A 16745-nucleotide genomic window follows, 5' to 3' on the forward strand; every position below is an offset into this window, starting at 1 on the left:
AGGGCAGAGACATCAAGGCTCATTCTGACCTTACACTGGTGTAATGCCATTATTCTCCCTGGAGAATACTCTCTCTGTTCCCTGGGGGCCAGATTCACCCTGCTGTAACTCCAGCTGAGTCCACCTCCACCAGTGGAGTTATCGCAGAAAGAAATTTGGCCTTTGGGTTCCATCTGGTCAATTTACTAAGCAGAGGAAGCGATTCCCCTCTTGCACCTACTAAGCTCATGCAACAACAGAGCAGCAAGCTCAATTCTATCCCAACCCTGATCTAAGCACATTATCAGGCTTGGTCTGATCGCAGAAGCTTTATTACCAGCCATGCGGCAATAGGCAAGAAGACCATGACTTTATTTTCATATCCCAAGGTGAGCATACAGTTGCTGAGAGTTATAAAAATCATCTTTTAACTTGCAGACGCAGCACATTCAGCAGAGGGAATAAATATGGTGCACCACAATGTCATTTCTTACAATTGCTTTTCTGCTTATAGCCACTCTACTTGAGCTGGGCTGCCTCTGATGACAATCATAGAACAGTCCACCTTACTGACCATCAGTCCGGCATCCCAGGACACCAAGAATGAAAGAAAGTTATTAAAATGTTAAGGCCACTCCAGTCCATCGGGAAGTTTATGAGCAGAAGGCTATCCATAAAAGTTTGTAGGCTCTTGGTAGGAGTGCAGAATATTGTGCAATAAATATAGTTTATGTTTTTTTAAGGCATCTTGTAAAACATGATTTACCAGCACAGTGAAAGATCAGGGAAAACTGAGCTGATTGCATCTCAGAACCACTGAAGCCCTGAAATTTACAAGGGTTGGAGAGGACCCTGAGATTCCAGCTCTGTTGAAGAAAAGGTCAACTGTTTAGATCCCAAGCTGAAGTTGGGTTTTTGAAAAAAAGTTTCATAAAACTTAATATGAATAGAAATGTTTCCATTTTAAAATGGCCATAAAACAGGTCATTTAAAAAAAATGTATATGAAACAGTGTTATTGATCTAGACAGGAGACCCAGAAAAGAGAATGGACTATAAACAGGAAGTGAAACTGACCAGCCAAGTGAGGGAAGAGCAAAAATTAAACCATCTGCAAAATATTACAAATTTCTTTCAGCTTTATATAGAAGAAGTAATATAGTGTGGGCCAAATTCTCCATTGCCCTGCACCTTGTGTACTCATTTACACCAATGCTCAAGTGGATGCAGGGCAGAACAGTGGAGAATCAGGCCCTGCATTGAGAGATTTATCAGTACAGCATCCCTTTAAAACCTTGGCATAATGGCAACCTATCCCTGTACAGTATGGCTAAGTGGCTTGGCCCTTTGATCTTTGAATAATTATGCTGCAAGGGAGTGTGGGTAGTGGGCAAGTCTCTGCCAGCTTGAGCTTGATGCTTGCCAAGTTCACATGGCATAATGGATAGATGCAGTTCCAAGACAATGCAATTAGGCAACTGCTGTGACGTCAACCATATGTTCTAGGCACTTCTGTTCATACTTGCAGCATTACAAGGACGCCAGCCATTTGCATAAGGTGGTGAGGCTGCAACGTTAAACTCTGAAGTTCTGAATAGCCTAGCCTGTGAGAAGGTACAGTGGTTGAGTGTGCTCCAGCTAGGATTGTGTGCTCAGCAGACAAGGCAAGGTAACAAACTACTGTAGATGACTGAATAGGACTTTTCCATTTATAGATTCCAATCCTTGGATAGGAGGCATCCAATGTCTAGAAGCGGAGCTGGTTTATCAGACAGTGAATGCTTCCTGCAATTAAAATGGAACGTTCCCCCATGAAGTTTGGGGCACTTGCTGCTGGGAGGTGCATCTAGGATGACCATCTGCATTTTAAGGAAATGCCACTAGAAAGACTATAGTCCAGCCCACCTTCACTTCCAGAAGCTCAGGCCACGCACAGGCAGGGCTGCAGGCTCTGCCTTTTGTCTGACCTCTCCCTGGAAGCTGAGGAGACTAACAGCCTGTCATTATCATCAGGGCCGGCTCTAGGTTTTTTGCCGCCCCAAGCAAAAATTTTTTTGGCTGCCCCCGCCCCCAGACATGAGCCCCCCCCGCCCACCAGTACCCCCCACTCACACCCCCTGTTGCCCCAGCACTGGCCTCCCCCCCAAATGTGGGATCCGCTACCAGCACACTGCAGCCGAGCCCTGGCCCAGCTGCGACTCTGTCCCCATGCGGGTGGAGCTCCTGGGCAGCACGGAGCGGGAGTACTTCCAGGTGGCGGCACGGCTACGGGGTGGCGCAAAGAACACGGCCCCCTCCCTGGGCTTCGCAGCACTGCTGGTGGCCAAGGTGGATCAGTTCGTGCTCACCGCCCTCACCCTCGACATGCTGGCAGCCAAAGACCTGGAGAGCCCCCTGGACCTGCTGCTCTTCAGCCTCACGGTGCCCTGGCCCAGCCCTGGCAGGAGGGAAGGCGAGGATCTCCGGCTGCGGGGCTACCTGCTCAGCACCGACGAACCCAGTCGGCCGCTCACCTCCTCACACACTCCAGGAGCCCCTCGCCACCATCGCAGCCCGGGCTCGGCTCCAGGGGACCCCGTTTCCCTCCCTCCCCGGCTCCTCACACACACTGGGTAGGGGCCGCCCAGAGGATTCAGGGCAAAGCAATTTTGGGGGCCCCTTCCATAAAAAAAGTCGCAATACTATAGTAACATGTATCTGGAAATGTAAAAAATAACTAGTGAAAATTAATTTGTAATAATTTGAAAATACACCAAATACATTATTTAAAAACATTAAATGCTTTACTGGTCTGTCTACATTTGCAATTACAAAATGGGCTGTTGCTGGGTGATGGTTGGTGCCAATGGGCTGTCACTGCCTGGAGGTGGTGCTGCTGTTGCGCAGGGCTGGGTGGGGAGCTGGGCTCTGGGGGGTGTCCGGCTCACAGGGGCTGGGCTCAGGACTGTGAGGAAATGGGGTCGGAGGTTGTCTGGCTCAGAGGGGCTCGCCTCAGAGCGGGGGGTCTGGGGTGGGGGGATGGAGCCGGAGGGTGCCCACCTCAGAGCAGCTGGGCTCAGAGCTGGGGGTCAGGGCAGTGGGGGATGGGGTCGGGGGTGTCCGGATCAGAGGGGCTGGGCTCAGAGCTAGGGGTCAGGGCTGTGGGGGGAATGGGGTCAGGGAGGTGTCCGGATCAGAGGGGCTGGGCTCAGAGCTGGGGGTCAGGGCTGTGAGGGGAATGGGGTGAGGGGGGTGTCTGGATCAGAGGGGCTGGGCTCGGAGCTGGGGGTCAGGGCTGTGGGGGGGAATGGGGTCAGGGGGGTGCCCAGCTCAGAGGGGCTGGGCTCAGAGCTGGGGGTCAGGGCAGTGGGGGATGGGGTCAGGGGTGCCCAGCTCAGAGGGGCTGGGCTCAGAGCTAGGGGTCAGGGCTGTGGGGGGAATGGGGTCAGGGGGGTGTCCGGATCAGAGGGGCTGGGCTCGGAGCTGGGAGTCAGGGCTGTGGGGGGAATGGGGTGAGGGGGGTGTCTGGATCAGAGGGGCTGGGCTCGGAGCTGGGGGTCAGGGCTGTGGGGGGAATGGGGTCAGGGGGGTGCCCAGCTCAGAGGGGCTGGGCTCGGAGCTGGGGGTCAGGGCTGTGGGGGGAATGGGGTCAGGGGGGTGCCCGGATCAGAGGGGCTGGGCTCGGAGCTGGGAGTCAGGGCTGTGGGGGGAATGGGGTGAGGGGGGTGTCTGGATCAGAGGGGCTGGGCTCAGAGCTGGGGGTCAGGGCTGTGAGGGGGATGGGGCTGTGGGGGTGCCCAGGTCCTAGGGGCTGGGCTTGGAGCTGGGGGTCAGGGCTGTGAGGGGGATGGGGCCGGGGGGGTGCCCAGGTCCTAGGGGCTGGACTTGGAGCTGGGGGTCAGGGATGGGCCTGGGGGGTAATAATGGGGTCAGGGGGTGCCTGACAAACACCTCCCTGAGACCCCCCCCAATCCAACCCCCCTTCCCTGGCCCCTGACCGCCCCCCCCCCGAACCTGTGCCCCCTCCCTGCCCCCGGGACTCCCTGCCCCTTAGCCACCCCCGCCCCGGCTGCTTACCCCAGGCAGCTTACCCCCGGCACACCGCGCGGCAGCCGCATGGCTCCGGACGGGGCTGAGCTCTTCCCCGCTCAGAGCCGCGTGGGGAGGGGGCGGGGCTGCAAGCTCCAGGCTGAGCTCAGCTGCCTCTGCTCGGCCCGGAGCTTGTAGCCCCGCCCCCTGACCACGCAGCTCTGAGCGGGGCGGGGCTCAGCCCCGCCCCCAGCCAAGCTGCTGCCGGGCTGTTTAGGACCCGGGGAACAAGCGGAGGAGGAGCGGCCCGTCTTCTGCAGCCAGGCGGGGCCACGCTACCGGTAAGGGGCCCCCCTCTCCTCCAAGCGGAGCCGGTAGCGCGGCCCTGCCCGGCTGCAGGGGATGGGCCGCTCCTCGGCTCGCAGCGGCAGGATGAGCTGGGGCCCCTTTTGCCGCCCCCTATATTTTGCCGCCCTAGGCAGCAGCTTGTTTTGCTGGTGCCTAGAGCCGCCCCTGCTCACTGTGGACAGCAAATCTGCACTTGTTATCAGGAAGGATGCATTGTATAGGAAGCATTCAGGCTATCCAAGTGTTTTACTGACAGACGGCTTCTCCAACTTGCAGGTAGATGATTTACCTGTTCCTGGACCACTGACAAAGGAAAGGAAAAGCCCTATCACACATGCAGGGACCACACATCAGTTCTGGATTATTGGATAAGATCTTCATTATATTTCCACCATGTATTATCACCTCTTCCTCACACTAGAATTCTGTCTTGGGAGTTATTTAACCGATGTGCAGAAACCTAAATTTAATTTATTATGATCTAACTCACTTTAGATGCCAAATTACCCTGCACTAGAGAAAGATCAAGTCAATATTCCACTTGCCTTTCTATTTATCTTCTGCAGGGCTCCTCTCTCTCTTTGTCTCATTCATTTTCTCTCATGTTCTGGTAATAAATTCTAATTTTTTTTCCTCACAATTAGGCAATTTCTCTTTCAATGCTGCAGTTTAATGTTTGGTATTAATTATAGGAAACACAGTCACTTCTTTTGCCAGAAGAGTTTGAGAGATTGAATAAGTCTACAGCAAAGGGAGAAAAAAACCCCATTCTCTAGTTTAAAAAAATGGGGAGGGGTAGCCTACCACTTTAATGAAATAGGTTCTTCTCTCTTCCTCTCAATAGCACCAGGCAAACCACTCTGTTAGGGAACTTGCCTGTTAAGATTCACTTACAGTAGTTAATCAGGCTCACCAGCTGTGAAAAGCAAGCTCTGCTTTCGTGCTTTAGATGGGTGAATAGCTCACAGAATTTGAGATCAGTTTAGAAGAGCTGCATCTAAAGCCTTTCAGGACTATACAAACTGGCATCAATATTAGCCTGGATATACCATGAAATAGTCATAGTCGTGAGATTTCTAGTAATTCCATGGGGCTGGAAACCAGCACAGTGAGCAAACATTTGTCCTTGGTAGCTGCCACCTTGTGTATTAGAACTTACGCTTTTTTTAAGGCAGCCTCCAGCCTCTAGGATTGTGGAGAAAGCTATTGAAATGGGAGCAGGGTGTGAATGGATGCCAATAACTGCCATACATCAATGGAATGTTAATTCTGAAACTTACTGATGACAATTTAGATGTCAATAAAGGTAACTATTTCACTGCTGGTCAAAGAAAGAAGAACAGTCATGATCATGTCAGGCATGAGCCAAAGACTATTGAAGACAATCAGAGTCTTTAAATTGACTTCAGTGGGCTTTAGACTAGGTTCATTATGAAGATTTGAACAATCGACCTTGAGTGCCAACACTTTGACAGCAGAAGTGAGTGAATCTTGGGCTGTGGGTGGAGCTTCCGACAGCACTGGAACCCACACTGGCTGAGTATGCATCTTTGTCCCGCTTAAGTAGGAGCCACGTAAGAGGATAAGAGCCTACTACAATTGCCAGCTGCCAATCCCCGTGCTCAGACCACCTGAGCAAAAATGTGCTTTAGGAGCCTTCAGGATTCAAGATTATTATTTATAATTTAAAATACCCAGTGAGTTCTAATGCTTCACTACACATGGACTGAACAGAACCGGATGTGGAGAACTTTTAAAGAGACTCTTTCAAGGTTTTTGAACCCCAATATTCCCCTACAAGTAGCTTTTCCTGTTCAGCTGGGAGGGCAAGGTTCTTTCCCTGCATTGCTTCAGTGAAGGGTGTGCAGCAAGGAGACACTGTTAGAAATGAACAAGTGTGGTGTCTGGTGCATCCCACACAAACAAAAAATTAATTCAAGAGACATTAGACCAGTCCTCGCACAGAAGCATCAGAGTGCGACCAGCTGACAAACAACTCGAATGCGTCAGGAATAACACACCTGGATAAGCCCTTCGGAATCAATTATAGTGCCAAGGGAGCGGGGGTGGGGAGAGAAACTGTGTGCACTCTAAAGAGAATTGGCTGAGTTCATCCCTAGTAGAAGCCAATGGCGTTACACCAGGGATGAACCGGCTCTCATCAGCATAGTCTTCCACTCTCTGACCCCCACCTGCTTTCCCCAATCAAAACCCTGAGCTATCATCCCCCTGGGCACGTTACAAGGAGAATAGAAAATGCCACAGGCAGGCTAGAGACAAAATTCAATTCAAAGGGGATCTACCTTATTACACCAGATATAGTCATGGGACCTCCTGGTCAACCTCCTCCTCGCCCTGGCTAAAATGGCCATCCACGCGACCAGGGAGAGGCAGTTGGCCAATGGAGACTCCTGTGACTGTGGGGCTTGTTTCCGGTCCTTAGTCCGTTCACGTATCCGGGCAGAGTTCCTCTGGGCAGCATCCGCTGGCTCCCCTGACGCCTTCAAGGAGCAGTGGGCGCTGTCCGGGGTTCTCTGCTCGGTGTCCCCGTCAGGCTCCCTTCTTATGACCCTTTGACCTCACTCCTGTCCCTGTTCTTTTATTAGTTGTCCCCCGAAATCAGTGGGTTTCTGAGGTCCTGTAGATCCTCCCCTTAGGCTGGGGGGGGATCCGTTAGCATTGGGCAGGCTTCCGCCCACCCAGTTCCCAGTAACCCAATAGATACACCAGATATTTGACACTTTCCCAGCTGAGAACACACTCTGAACAGCCTCTTCCTTCTTTACCAGCTTGCTAAGTGGGCTCCTCCAAACCACCTGTAGCCCTACTAAAGAGAGAGAGCGCGAAGTCTCTCTCTGTGACAGCACATTAAGAATTGAGAGTCTAAGCACAGAGATGTACTTCCTTGTCTGCCTCTTAAATCAAGGCTCAGAAAAGAAAGGGGGGAGAGTGCGCAAAGAGAGCAGGTCATTAGCAGTAAAGACTACAATTTTCCAGAGATTGTTAATGCTTTGTTTATGTGGATTTCTATGAATATGACATTTTAATGGCATAATAATTGTGTGATTACAGTGCAGCAGGGATTGCTGGAGGAGGAACAGAGAGTGAGTGGCTCAGACCGATGCAGCTGTGGGTTCTTCAGTTTCCCCTGGGAAGCTCAGGCTGCAGCCAGGTACCCACAGCATCTCCATCCAGGGCACATGGGTGAGCCAGCCACCATGCCATTGCATTCACACACTCCCACCACAAGGGTAGAAACCGCTTCAGTAACAGGTGCTGTAAGTGTAGGGTGACCAGACAGCAAGCATGGAAAAATCAGGACAGGGGATGCGGGGTAATAGGAGCCTATATAAGAAAAAGACCCAAAAGTCAGGACTGTCCCTATAAAATTGGGACATCTGGTCACCCTATGTAAGTGGCAGGTCAAGGCTGCCACGGAAGGGAGAAGGATGCAGTTACAAGAGCATGTCACCCAGCGTGTGTCACCCAGCATGGTGCCGCATGGGGTGATGAACAGAGCTGGTTCGAGATGCCTCGCCTGCCGCTGGGCTTTACTCAGTGTGGTGCTGCATGCAACGATCAACGGTGCTGCAGGAGGATCAGGTTCATGTCACCCAACCTGCCCCTGTGCCTTGTCCACTGTGTTGCTGCACACAGTAAGGAAGAGCTCAGTGGGCTGAGCTGATGCACACTCCCCTGCCTGCTCCTCACCTAGAAAGGTGCTGTGTGCAATAATGAGCCTTGCTGGGCCATTCGGCTTTTATAATTGGCCCCAGGGCTATGAGAGCCAGTATCCTGGAGATTAGTTCCATTCGACAAGCAAGCCCATTGTGTTTGCAAATGCGGCCATGCCAACCCAACAGAAACAGGTTGGGAAAAATATAAACAGAGCTCAGGGACTGAATCACCACCACTCTCTGGGTGATTCCTTGGGTTTTCCTTGGAGCCAGGGGCGGCTCTACGAATTCCGCTGCCCCAAGCAGGGCGGCGCACTGCGCCGCTCGCGCTGCTGGGCGCCGGTCCCGCGCCTTCGCAGGACCTCCCGCAGACGTGCCGCTGGTCCCGCGCCTACGGTGGAGCTTCCGCAGGCATGCCTGTGGGAGGTCCACACGAGCCGCGGGACCAGCGCACCCGCCGCAGTCATGCCTGCGGGAGGTCCGGTCGTCCCGCGGCTCCGTTGGACCTCCCGCAGGCATGACTGCGGAAGGTCCACCGGACCCGCCTGCCACCCTCCAGTTAAAATGCCGCCCCACGCACGCGCTTGGCACGCTGGGGTCTGGAGCCGGCCCTGCTTGGAGCTCTGCCATCCAACCTTGCTTAGCTTAAATCAAAAAAGACCATAGCCCCAGAGGTGGTATCTGCAAATTGCAACTACATTTAGGGCAACAGAAGATTAATTCAAGGAGAGAAGGGGCATAAATTTCACCCTGGGAGTACAGGCCAACCCTTGTTTTATATATGTCTCAAGGGACATCCAAGCCCTTTGTAAAGGCTGGTGAAAACCATAGACCAGGCAGCAGTTCTTTGCCTCAGCCGATCAGACTAGGTGAAGTGGCAACACAAAAGCATACGGAGAGATCTGCAGGAGTACAGTCTGGGATGTTTTTCAATCACAGGCCTAACGACACCATTTGACGAGGCCCAATGCAGGAGAACCAATCCAAGTTTTATTTACAGAGGGCCACTCCCAACACGTAAGGGCAATGGGCATCCAACTCAGCTATAACAAACACAGGCAAATGTGCCCTTATCCCAAGGTAAGTCTGACCCAAGGATCTGTCCAAATTCAGAGAGAGAAAGTGACTCAACACGCTCCTTTTTATAGTTCCTAAAGCAGCCATAGACCCCAGCTCAGCCCCTCTTCATTCCCCTTTGGCTGGGAATCTTGGCAATGCCTGCCGCAAGGGGAGCCATCTGCTGTAGATTAAAGGTTTTTAATTCTCTCCCTGCCAGCCATGAGGTAGGGCCTCCATTCCCTGCCATATACTCTCAGACCTCCCAACAGGCCCAGGATTATCCTGCTTTGAACCCCCAACCCTCTTGTCCTGGTCAAAGAGCAGTTAGGCTGAGGACCCCCACTTGAGAGGACCCCCAAATCAAGTGGTGTTGCAACCTGTTGCATGGGATCACAGCGTCACTCAGGTTTGGTCCCTCTGCTCCTCTATCTCAGTCTACGGCGGGAGAGATGAGCCAAACCTGAATGGTGCTGTGTCCTGCTTTAGCCACTTGTAACATTAGAAGGTATGCGCCCTGGTTGCTTTCCTTCCACTGCCTATCCTGAGACATCTAACCCTCACAGTGTACTAGGGTTCTCACTGCACTTCTTTCCTATACACTATCCCTAGGGTGTATATACCACCCACACAGTTCACTCACTATGCGTTTGCCAATCACAGCCACAACACACAGTCCCCACAACCAACTGAGATCAGAGGCAACAAGAACAAGTGGTATAAGAAACACACCGACGAAGTGGGTATTCACCCACGAAAGCTCATGCTCCAATACGTCTGTTAGTCTATAAGGTGCCACAGGACTCTTTGCTGCGCTTACACTGATGAGTATGGCTGTAGAGGTAGACCTGAACTGGGCAAGAACCAGAGGTTCTGGAGCCCTGCAATCCACTGCCCTCTTCAGGATGGAATGAGACCTGCACAAAGTGCATGCAATTAAGTTGTGTGGTAGTAGCAGTCCTGCAAGGAGTAGACAAAGCATTAATGCTAATGAGGATTCTTCAGGAGCTTGTGCAACAACAGCCTGTGCTCTAGGAAAAGAGGGTCCCAAGTTCTAATGTATAATTTAACTGCTGACTATGTTCCCTACTTGTAGGCAGCCCAGAGACTTATACAGCATGCACAATATGTGCTGCAACAATTATAAATACCGAGTCTGGGGAAATGTTCTGAAACTGAAAATTAAAGATTCCAGTAAGGTGTGAAAGAAATTAAGAAATAAAAAGGAACCCCTCAGTGTGGCACAGCCCATTCTATTCACCAGTCTTCGACAAGTGTCAACACACTGCCAGCTGCAGCGTGAATGCCAGCTGTCTGCAAAATATGCTGCCTGTCACCTGTAAAGAGTATTAAAATTCTACTTCTGCTAGGAGTATCCAGGAAAGCAAACACCTTGTCGCTCTTTAGAAAAAACTAATTATCAGGTAAAAGAAACACATCAGATTGTATAACTGTCTGAGAAACACGAAAGCAGGTTCTGGCTCCCCATCCTTCCCTCTCCTGCCTCATTTCCTGGGAGACAGCCCATCCCCCATCACCTCCTGCTGCCTTTTCCCAGGGCTCATCTGAAGATTAAGATCATATTTACACATCCCAAGGCTTGTTCATGCCAGTGACAGGCACTGGATCAATGTCCTCTATTTATCCTCAAGAGAAAAAATGCATCAGGGATAGCGGTGGCCCAAGCTGTCCCTCTAAACATTCTTAAAACCCGAGCCACAAGCACCTCCTAGAGGTGAAAGGGGAGGTCAGTTTCCACGGCTCACACAGTGCTGGCACTGAGATGACTCATTGACCCTGTATTGGTGAACTGTGATGCTGGTTTGCACTATACAGATATCGAATTACTAAACGCTGAACTGAGACCACTAGGCTCGTTGCATGCAGGCAGCTGTTATACAGAAACCAGTTTTAGTCATCAAACATACAGAGTGCTTGGCTAATTCTCATTGCCACCAAGACTTTTTCACCCATGGTGGCAGAGACAGTTGATGAGTTGTCCATTAGGGGGCAGTAGCTGGTGGCCATATCAGTGCCATCCACATTGCAGCATGCCAGCCTCTTACACCACCATGCCCCGGGGTGCTGGCAGAAGAGGAAGAGTCTGAATGAGTTTGACAGACACAACCATGCAGGGAGAAGTCTGATGCCCCATCACTCTGGTATCAGGGTATTAGAAATGATAGAATGCATGTGGGAGAGACATAAAGGACAAGTGGGCTTGCGCGGGTTGGTGAGGGCAGATGGAGTGGGGGAAGAAGGATGAGACCTGAGAAACTTGGAGGCAGCAGGAATCTGGCCCAGGCCTTCCCAGCTCTATGCCTCATGCCCATGACATGTCTCCAGAACAAAGATGGGGGTCAAGAACCCAGCTTCCTCTAGGCCTGTCTCTCCTGTCATGCATCACAAAAAAACGCTGCAGCACTGCACCATATTGTCCAGGATGCTGGATGAAGGCCCAGGGCTCCACACAACAGGGGCTGCAGACTTACACTGGAGGTGGAGTATCTATGACAGAAAACACCATAGCCTGGTACAGCAAGATGGCACCATAACCAGATGTCTGACAACTGGTCCCAAGATGAAGGGCGAGCAACATGGCGAAGGGCTACTGGCCGATCCCTGCTCAGGAAGCTTTGCCTGCCCTTAGTGTTTGACGCCCAGGGGTTAGAGACTGAGCAGCAGCTTTTGCAGTCAGTCTGAGGCTCAATGGGCTTTGGAAATGGTCCTGCCCAGAGCCAGCACGTTCCTGGAAGGGCAACGCTGTGTGTGTTACCCCTCCCTACGAATGAAGCTCACATGGCACAGGGCTCTCCAGGCTCTGAACTCTTTCCCCTCTAATCACTGAGCTACAGACTCACATTCTCTGTCACCCAATGACTCTTTAAGAGAGTCTTAAACATCCTGCAGAGACCAGCTCGGGACAGAGCCAACCAATTGGAGCAGAGAACCTTGTCACACTGGTGCAAAAAAATCATAAAAGGAACTAAAACAACAGGCTTGAAAGAATGAGCCTGGCAGACATGTTAGAGACGGATTGTCCCATGCCTTGCACCAGTGTACAAGGGAGTGGGGAGAAGTCCCTGTGCAAAGACCAGCCTGACTCATTCTGGGTGCTTCTATGGTATAACCATGGGGAGCCAGGTGTCTCTGTAACAGCCCCTGGAGTATACAGTATCATGTGCTTCTAATAGCCGCATGGGCTGCTGTGTGCCTTTGTAATGCCCCCATGGGGTAGTCTACCCTGTGCCTCTAAGATCCTGTCTATTTGCCATGACTGAGGCATTACAGAATTAATATAATAATATACCAATGGCACCACAGCATCAGAAAACACACAAGAACTCCTGGCCATCTGGCACAGCCTGCCTCTGGGGACCCTGCTGTCCTGCGGTGTTTGTGCTCGCTAGAAGGGCAGTAACTCTCTTCCCTGCTTTTGGATGGCTTGAAGTTGTTTGTTTCCATTCAGGGGTACTGGAGGCGGACAGTAATCTCTCAGCAGGAATTGTAACCAGGCATTATACAAACGAGATTTAAATATCTGCTGCAGCATCGGGGGAGGCTCAATTATAGAGCTGTTACCGTCCGAGGCACTAATGCCAGCTGAAAGGATTACATCACTTCACACAGAGAAAAGCTCATCCCACCTTCTCCTCTGGTGCCAGCGTGTGCTGTTAGGAAGGAACACAACCCCAGCAGGGGCAGCTGGTGGAAAGCAACAAGCCTGACATAACAGGTACCTCCTCCACACAGCACAGTTAACCCAAGGGGGGCTGAGAGGGCCATCCAGTGAGGGGAGGGGAAATTCTATGTACTTTTATAGCTTCCAGGAGCAGTGCGAAGCCAGGGCAGGCAGGGAGCCTGCTGCCTTAGCCCCGCTGCACTGCCAACTGGGAGTTGCCTGAGATAAGCGCCGCCTGGCTGGAGCCCGTGCTCCAATCCCCCTCCTGCATCCCAACCCCCTTCCCCAGCTGGAACCCCCTCCCACAACCTAACTCTCTTCCAGAGCCCACACTCCTGCCCCAGCCCTGAGCTCCCTCCCGGAGCCTGCACCCCACACCCCTTCCCGCACCCCAACCCCCTGCCCCAGCCCTAAGCCCCCTCCTGTACCCCAAATCCCTGATCCCTGGCCCCACCCCAGAATCCACACCCCCAGCCAGAGCCCACACCCCCTTGCACCCCAACTCCCTGCCCCAGCCCTGAACCCGCTTCCGCATTCTGAACCCCTCAGCCCCAGCCCAGAGCCCCCTCCTGCATCCTGAACCCCTCATTTCTGGCCCCACCCCAGAGCCTGCAACCCCACTGGAGCCCACACCCCAACCCCCTGCCCCAGCCCACTGAAAGTGAGTGAGGTTGGGGGAGAGCGAGCGACAATGGGGGGGGGGATGGAGTGAGTGGGAAGCAGGGCCTCGAAAAAGGGGCGGGCAGGAGAAGGGCCTTGGGGGTGGGGCCTCAGGGAAGGGACGGGGCAGGAGTGTTTGGTTTTGTGCAATTAGAAAGTTGGCACCCTAAGGCATACCCATTCTAGCTTTGATTGAGCTAGCTCCAACAATAACAGCGGTGAAGCCACAGCAGCACAGGCTAGCCAGGTCCCAGGCAGGCTTGTACTTTGATAGCTAGCCCATGCCACCACAGCTTCACTGCTCTTGTTAAGCAAGCTAGCTTGGGGATGCTTACATCTGCTGCAATCACAGTTCCTGATTGCAGTGGAGACATACCTTTTGAGTCATCAGCAGGGAGAGACCATAGGAATGTAGGCACTGAAATACAGCCCTCCACCTGTATTTAAGCCTATTAAGCCTATTAAGGCTTGTGCTGAAGTAGTGGGAGGGGCACCGGGCATCCTTCACAGCTGTGTCCATTTGGCTCAGTGCACCCCACCCTGCTTGAAGCTGGAAGTGCTCCTTGGCCCGGCTCTCTGCTCACTCTGCCTAAAGCCAAAGCACTGCAGGCAGAGCACTCTGGTCCAGTTTCTCAGCAGCCTGGATAAGCGTGGGAGCTGCATGAGAAGCAATTTCATACTGTGAGGCATGAGCTCCCCAGATCCAAACGTTCCTAAAACGTGTGCACACACACGCCTGAAATACACAACTATACCCAGATACGAATTTCCCTATTCCTGCAATGCCTCCCCCTGCCCACACCACCACAGAACACACCCCTGGTATCCGTGGACGGGGGTCTTTGAATTCCAGAGGCACATAGGACCCAGCTCCATTTAGAATCACTCACGAGTGCCCAGCACCCGGTATCTAATTCCTTAAAACAATAAATTAGCCCAGAGGCTAGCCTGACACATGGAGACAAATCCTGTTTAATTATAAAGAAAAGGAAGGCGATTATATCCTCCTGGAGACCACTTCTGCTTGCTTCTGTTTTATTTATACATGATACTGTATAATGAGCTGAATATTTAGGAGGTCAGCATAAAGCAAGCTGTTGCCTGGAGAAAAAAAAATACCCAACTCTGTATAGATCAACAGCCAGGCAGTGGGTATGGAGGGGGGGGGTGTTGCTCATTTCACTGCTGGCAAAGACCTCTTACATGGATCATCTCTCCCCCCCCCTCCAATCACACAATCCCCCAGTATAGTTTCCTTTTGTTGAATTTAATCTCTTGCTCCTTGTTACCCTCCCCTTCCACCTCAATCCACTCCTCACTCCTTGGGGTTCACGCCTTTCAAGGACCTGTGGACAGGACTGTGCCCGCTTGGTCATTTAATCAAGCTATGTAAGATTTCACTTCTCATCTTTCTTTGTATGCCAACCCCTCCTGCCCTCTGATCATTGTTCGACTTGGTTGTTGCTCTGCACAGAGGTCCCTCCAGTTTGTTGGTATCTTCCTGCCACTGATGTCCCCAGAGCTGGATACGTTCTAGGCTATGCTGCTATTCCATGAGAAAGCATGGGATTTGGGAGACCTGGGTTAAGTCCTTGTTTTGGCTTCTTGAGTGATCTAGATCAATTCATTCAGGCTCAGATCCTCAGAAGATATTAAGGTCCCTAACCCCCATTGATTTAGGCTGGTCTACACGTAAGTTTTGCCAGAATAGCTGCCAATTAGAAGTGAGAGCGCTATGTTTGCAAAAACCCTAGTGCAGACACAGTTATATCGACAAAGAGTCCTTGGCGCAGCAGAGCCTATTGTGTTTGGGAAACTGGTTTAAAGTCTCTTGCCAATATATCTATACCAGCAAACCCGTTCTAGTGTAGACAAGGCCTCATTTTCTCTGTGTCTCAGAGCTCCCCATTAAACAGGTGGGAAATACTTCCTGCCTCACAGGTGTTGTGAAGATGAATACATTAAAAATTGTGCTTGCTGTGGTCATGTATAATCAGCATCGTAGATCGCTCCCATGCCTATCAAATTGTGAAGTAAGATCTATAAGACTAATCAGGCCTGCACTTTTGTATGACTCCGAATGCTGGGCACCAAGGAAGGGACAGAAGCAGATCTTGAATACAGTGGAAATGAAAATGTGAAGATGGATGCTTGGAGTTACAAGGATGAGCCATGTTCAGAATGAACTAGTTAGGGGAAGCATGAAGATGGTACCAATTACAGAAAAGTTGAAAGAGTCCAGGCTTAGAGGGTTCAGGCATGTGAAGAGAAGATCAAAAGAATGTACAGGAAACAGGGTGTTACTGTCCACTTTGCAATGTAAGAGAAGGGTTGAAAGACTCAAAGTCAGATGGATGGATAGCACACAAGAAAGTTGTGGAGTTTCCAAAGAACTGCTTCAAGACAGACTAGAATGGAGGAGGAGGTCTCAAAGAGCCCGCTCCATATAGATGGGACCAAGGCTAGAAGAAAACGACAGCTCACATTAGTATCACAGCAGCTGTGCGTGCCACTGAAAGGTTGCTTCTGAATGCACTAAGTTCTTCTCTCGACCTCAGCAGGAGGAATTAAATTCAGCATAGGACTGTTGGAACACTATCTTCCCATGCTTCTGCCAATGATGCCCTCGTGGCTGATTCATGCCTGCTTTAAAGCAGACGAGGTTTCCACAGTGACACCTCCGGAAGCAGAATATAACTGAGCAGCATCTCAACCTTCAAGAATGTCTTGCTGATGCTAGGAAGGGCTATGAGATCAGCAGGTGCTTGCACTGTGTGTGCTTAGGAAGAGAGTTGGGATTAACACTGAAGGGCTAGGAGAGGGAGCATTTCATGTAGTTGCCAGTGGCAAACTCTAGGAGGAAATGATTCTGGAGCAAGCTGAGTTTTGGTTGCATCTCCTGAAACTCATAGTGCATATTCATTGCCCCTCTCTGCTCCCTTTGCACTGCCTGAGTCCCCAATAGGCAGAGAGCAGGCACAGCCAGCCTCTACCTCCTCTCCAGCCAGCATCTCCAGTGGCAGCGGCTGTGCTGGGGATGGGGAGCAGCAGGGAGAAAGCAGAGTAGGAGTGTGCTGTGCCCCGTCTGGCATTCAGTCCCCTGGGGGTTGCTCTAACCTACGCCAAAGCTGGGAAAAGAATCAGGGAGCTATTATCAATTCCCTGACAGACACCCCCACCACACACATACTGGTACACAAAGGAGAACTTGGCTGCAGCAGATAAATTAGCCCCCTAATTTTCATGGGTCTGAAATATACATGGCCTGGGATTTGTATTAATAAGTAAATATTATCTTATTATTGTATAGCACCTCCATCCCACTAGTACTTTGCT

General features: G+C 51.5%; 1 protein-coding gene across 2 annotated transcripts in view; it reads right to left on the minus strand.

Annotated features, from left to right (window-relative positions):
• Positions 1-16745, minus strand: part of GALNT14 (polypeptide N-acetylgalactosaminyltransferase 14) — a 194661-nt gene that overhangs the window by 116481 nt on the left and 61435 nt on the right. Inside the window, exon 1 of one of the 2 annotated variants that reach the window (XM_045011283.1) lies at positions 13786-13815. The exons of the other annotated variant lie outside the window; for it this stretch is intronic. Coding sequence (XP_044867218.1) covers positions 13786-13797 — 12 coding nt within the window. The 5' untranslated portion in view covers positions 13798-13815. Of the gene's footprint in view, positions 1-13785; positions 13816-16745 lie in introns of those variants that run through there. 2 annotated transcript variants of the gene reach the window in all.

This window comes from Mauremys mutica, chromosome 3 (genome assembly GCF_020497125.1).
Source record: "Mauremys mutica isolate MM-2020 ecotype Southern chromosome 3, ASM2049712v1, whole genome shotgun sequence".
NCBI lineage: Eukaryota > Metazoa > Chordata > Testudines > Geoemydidae > Mauremys > Mauremys mutica.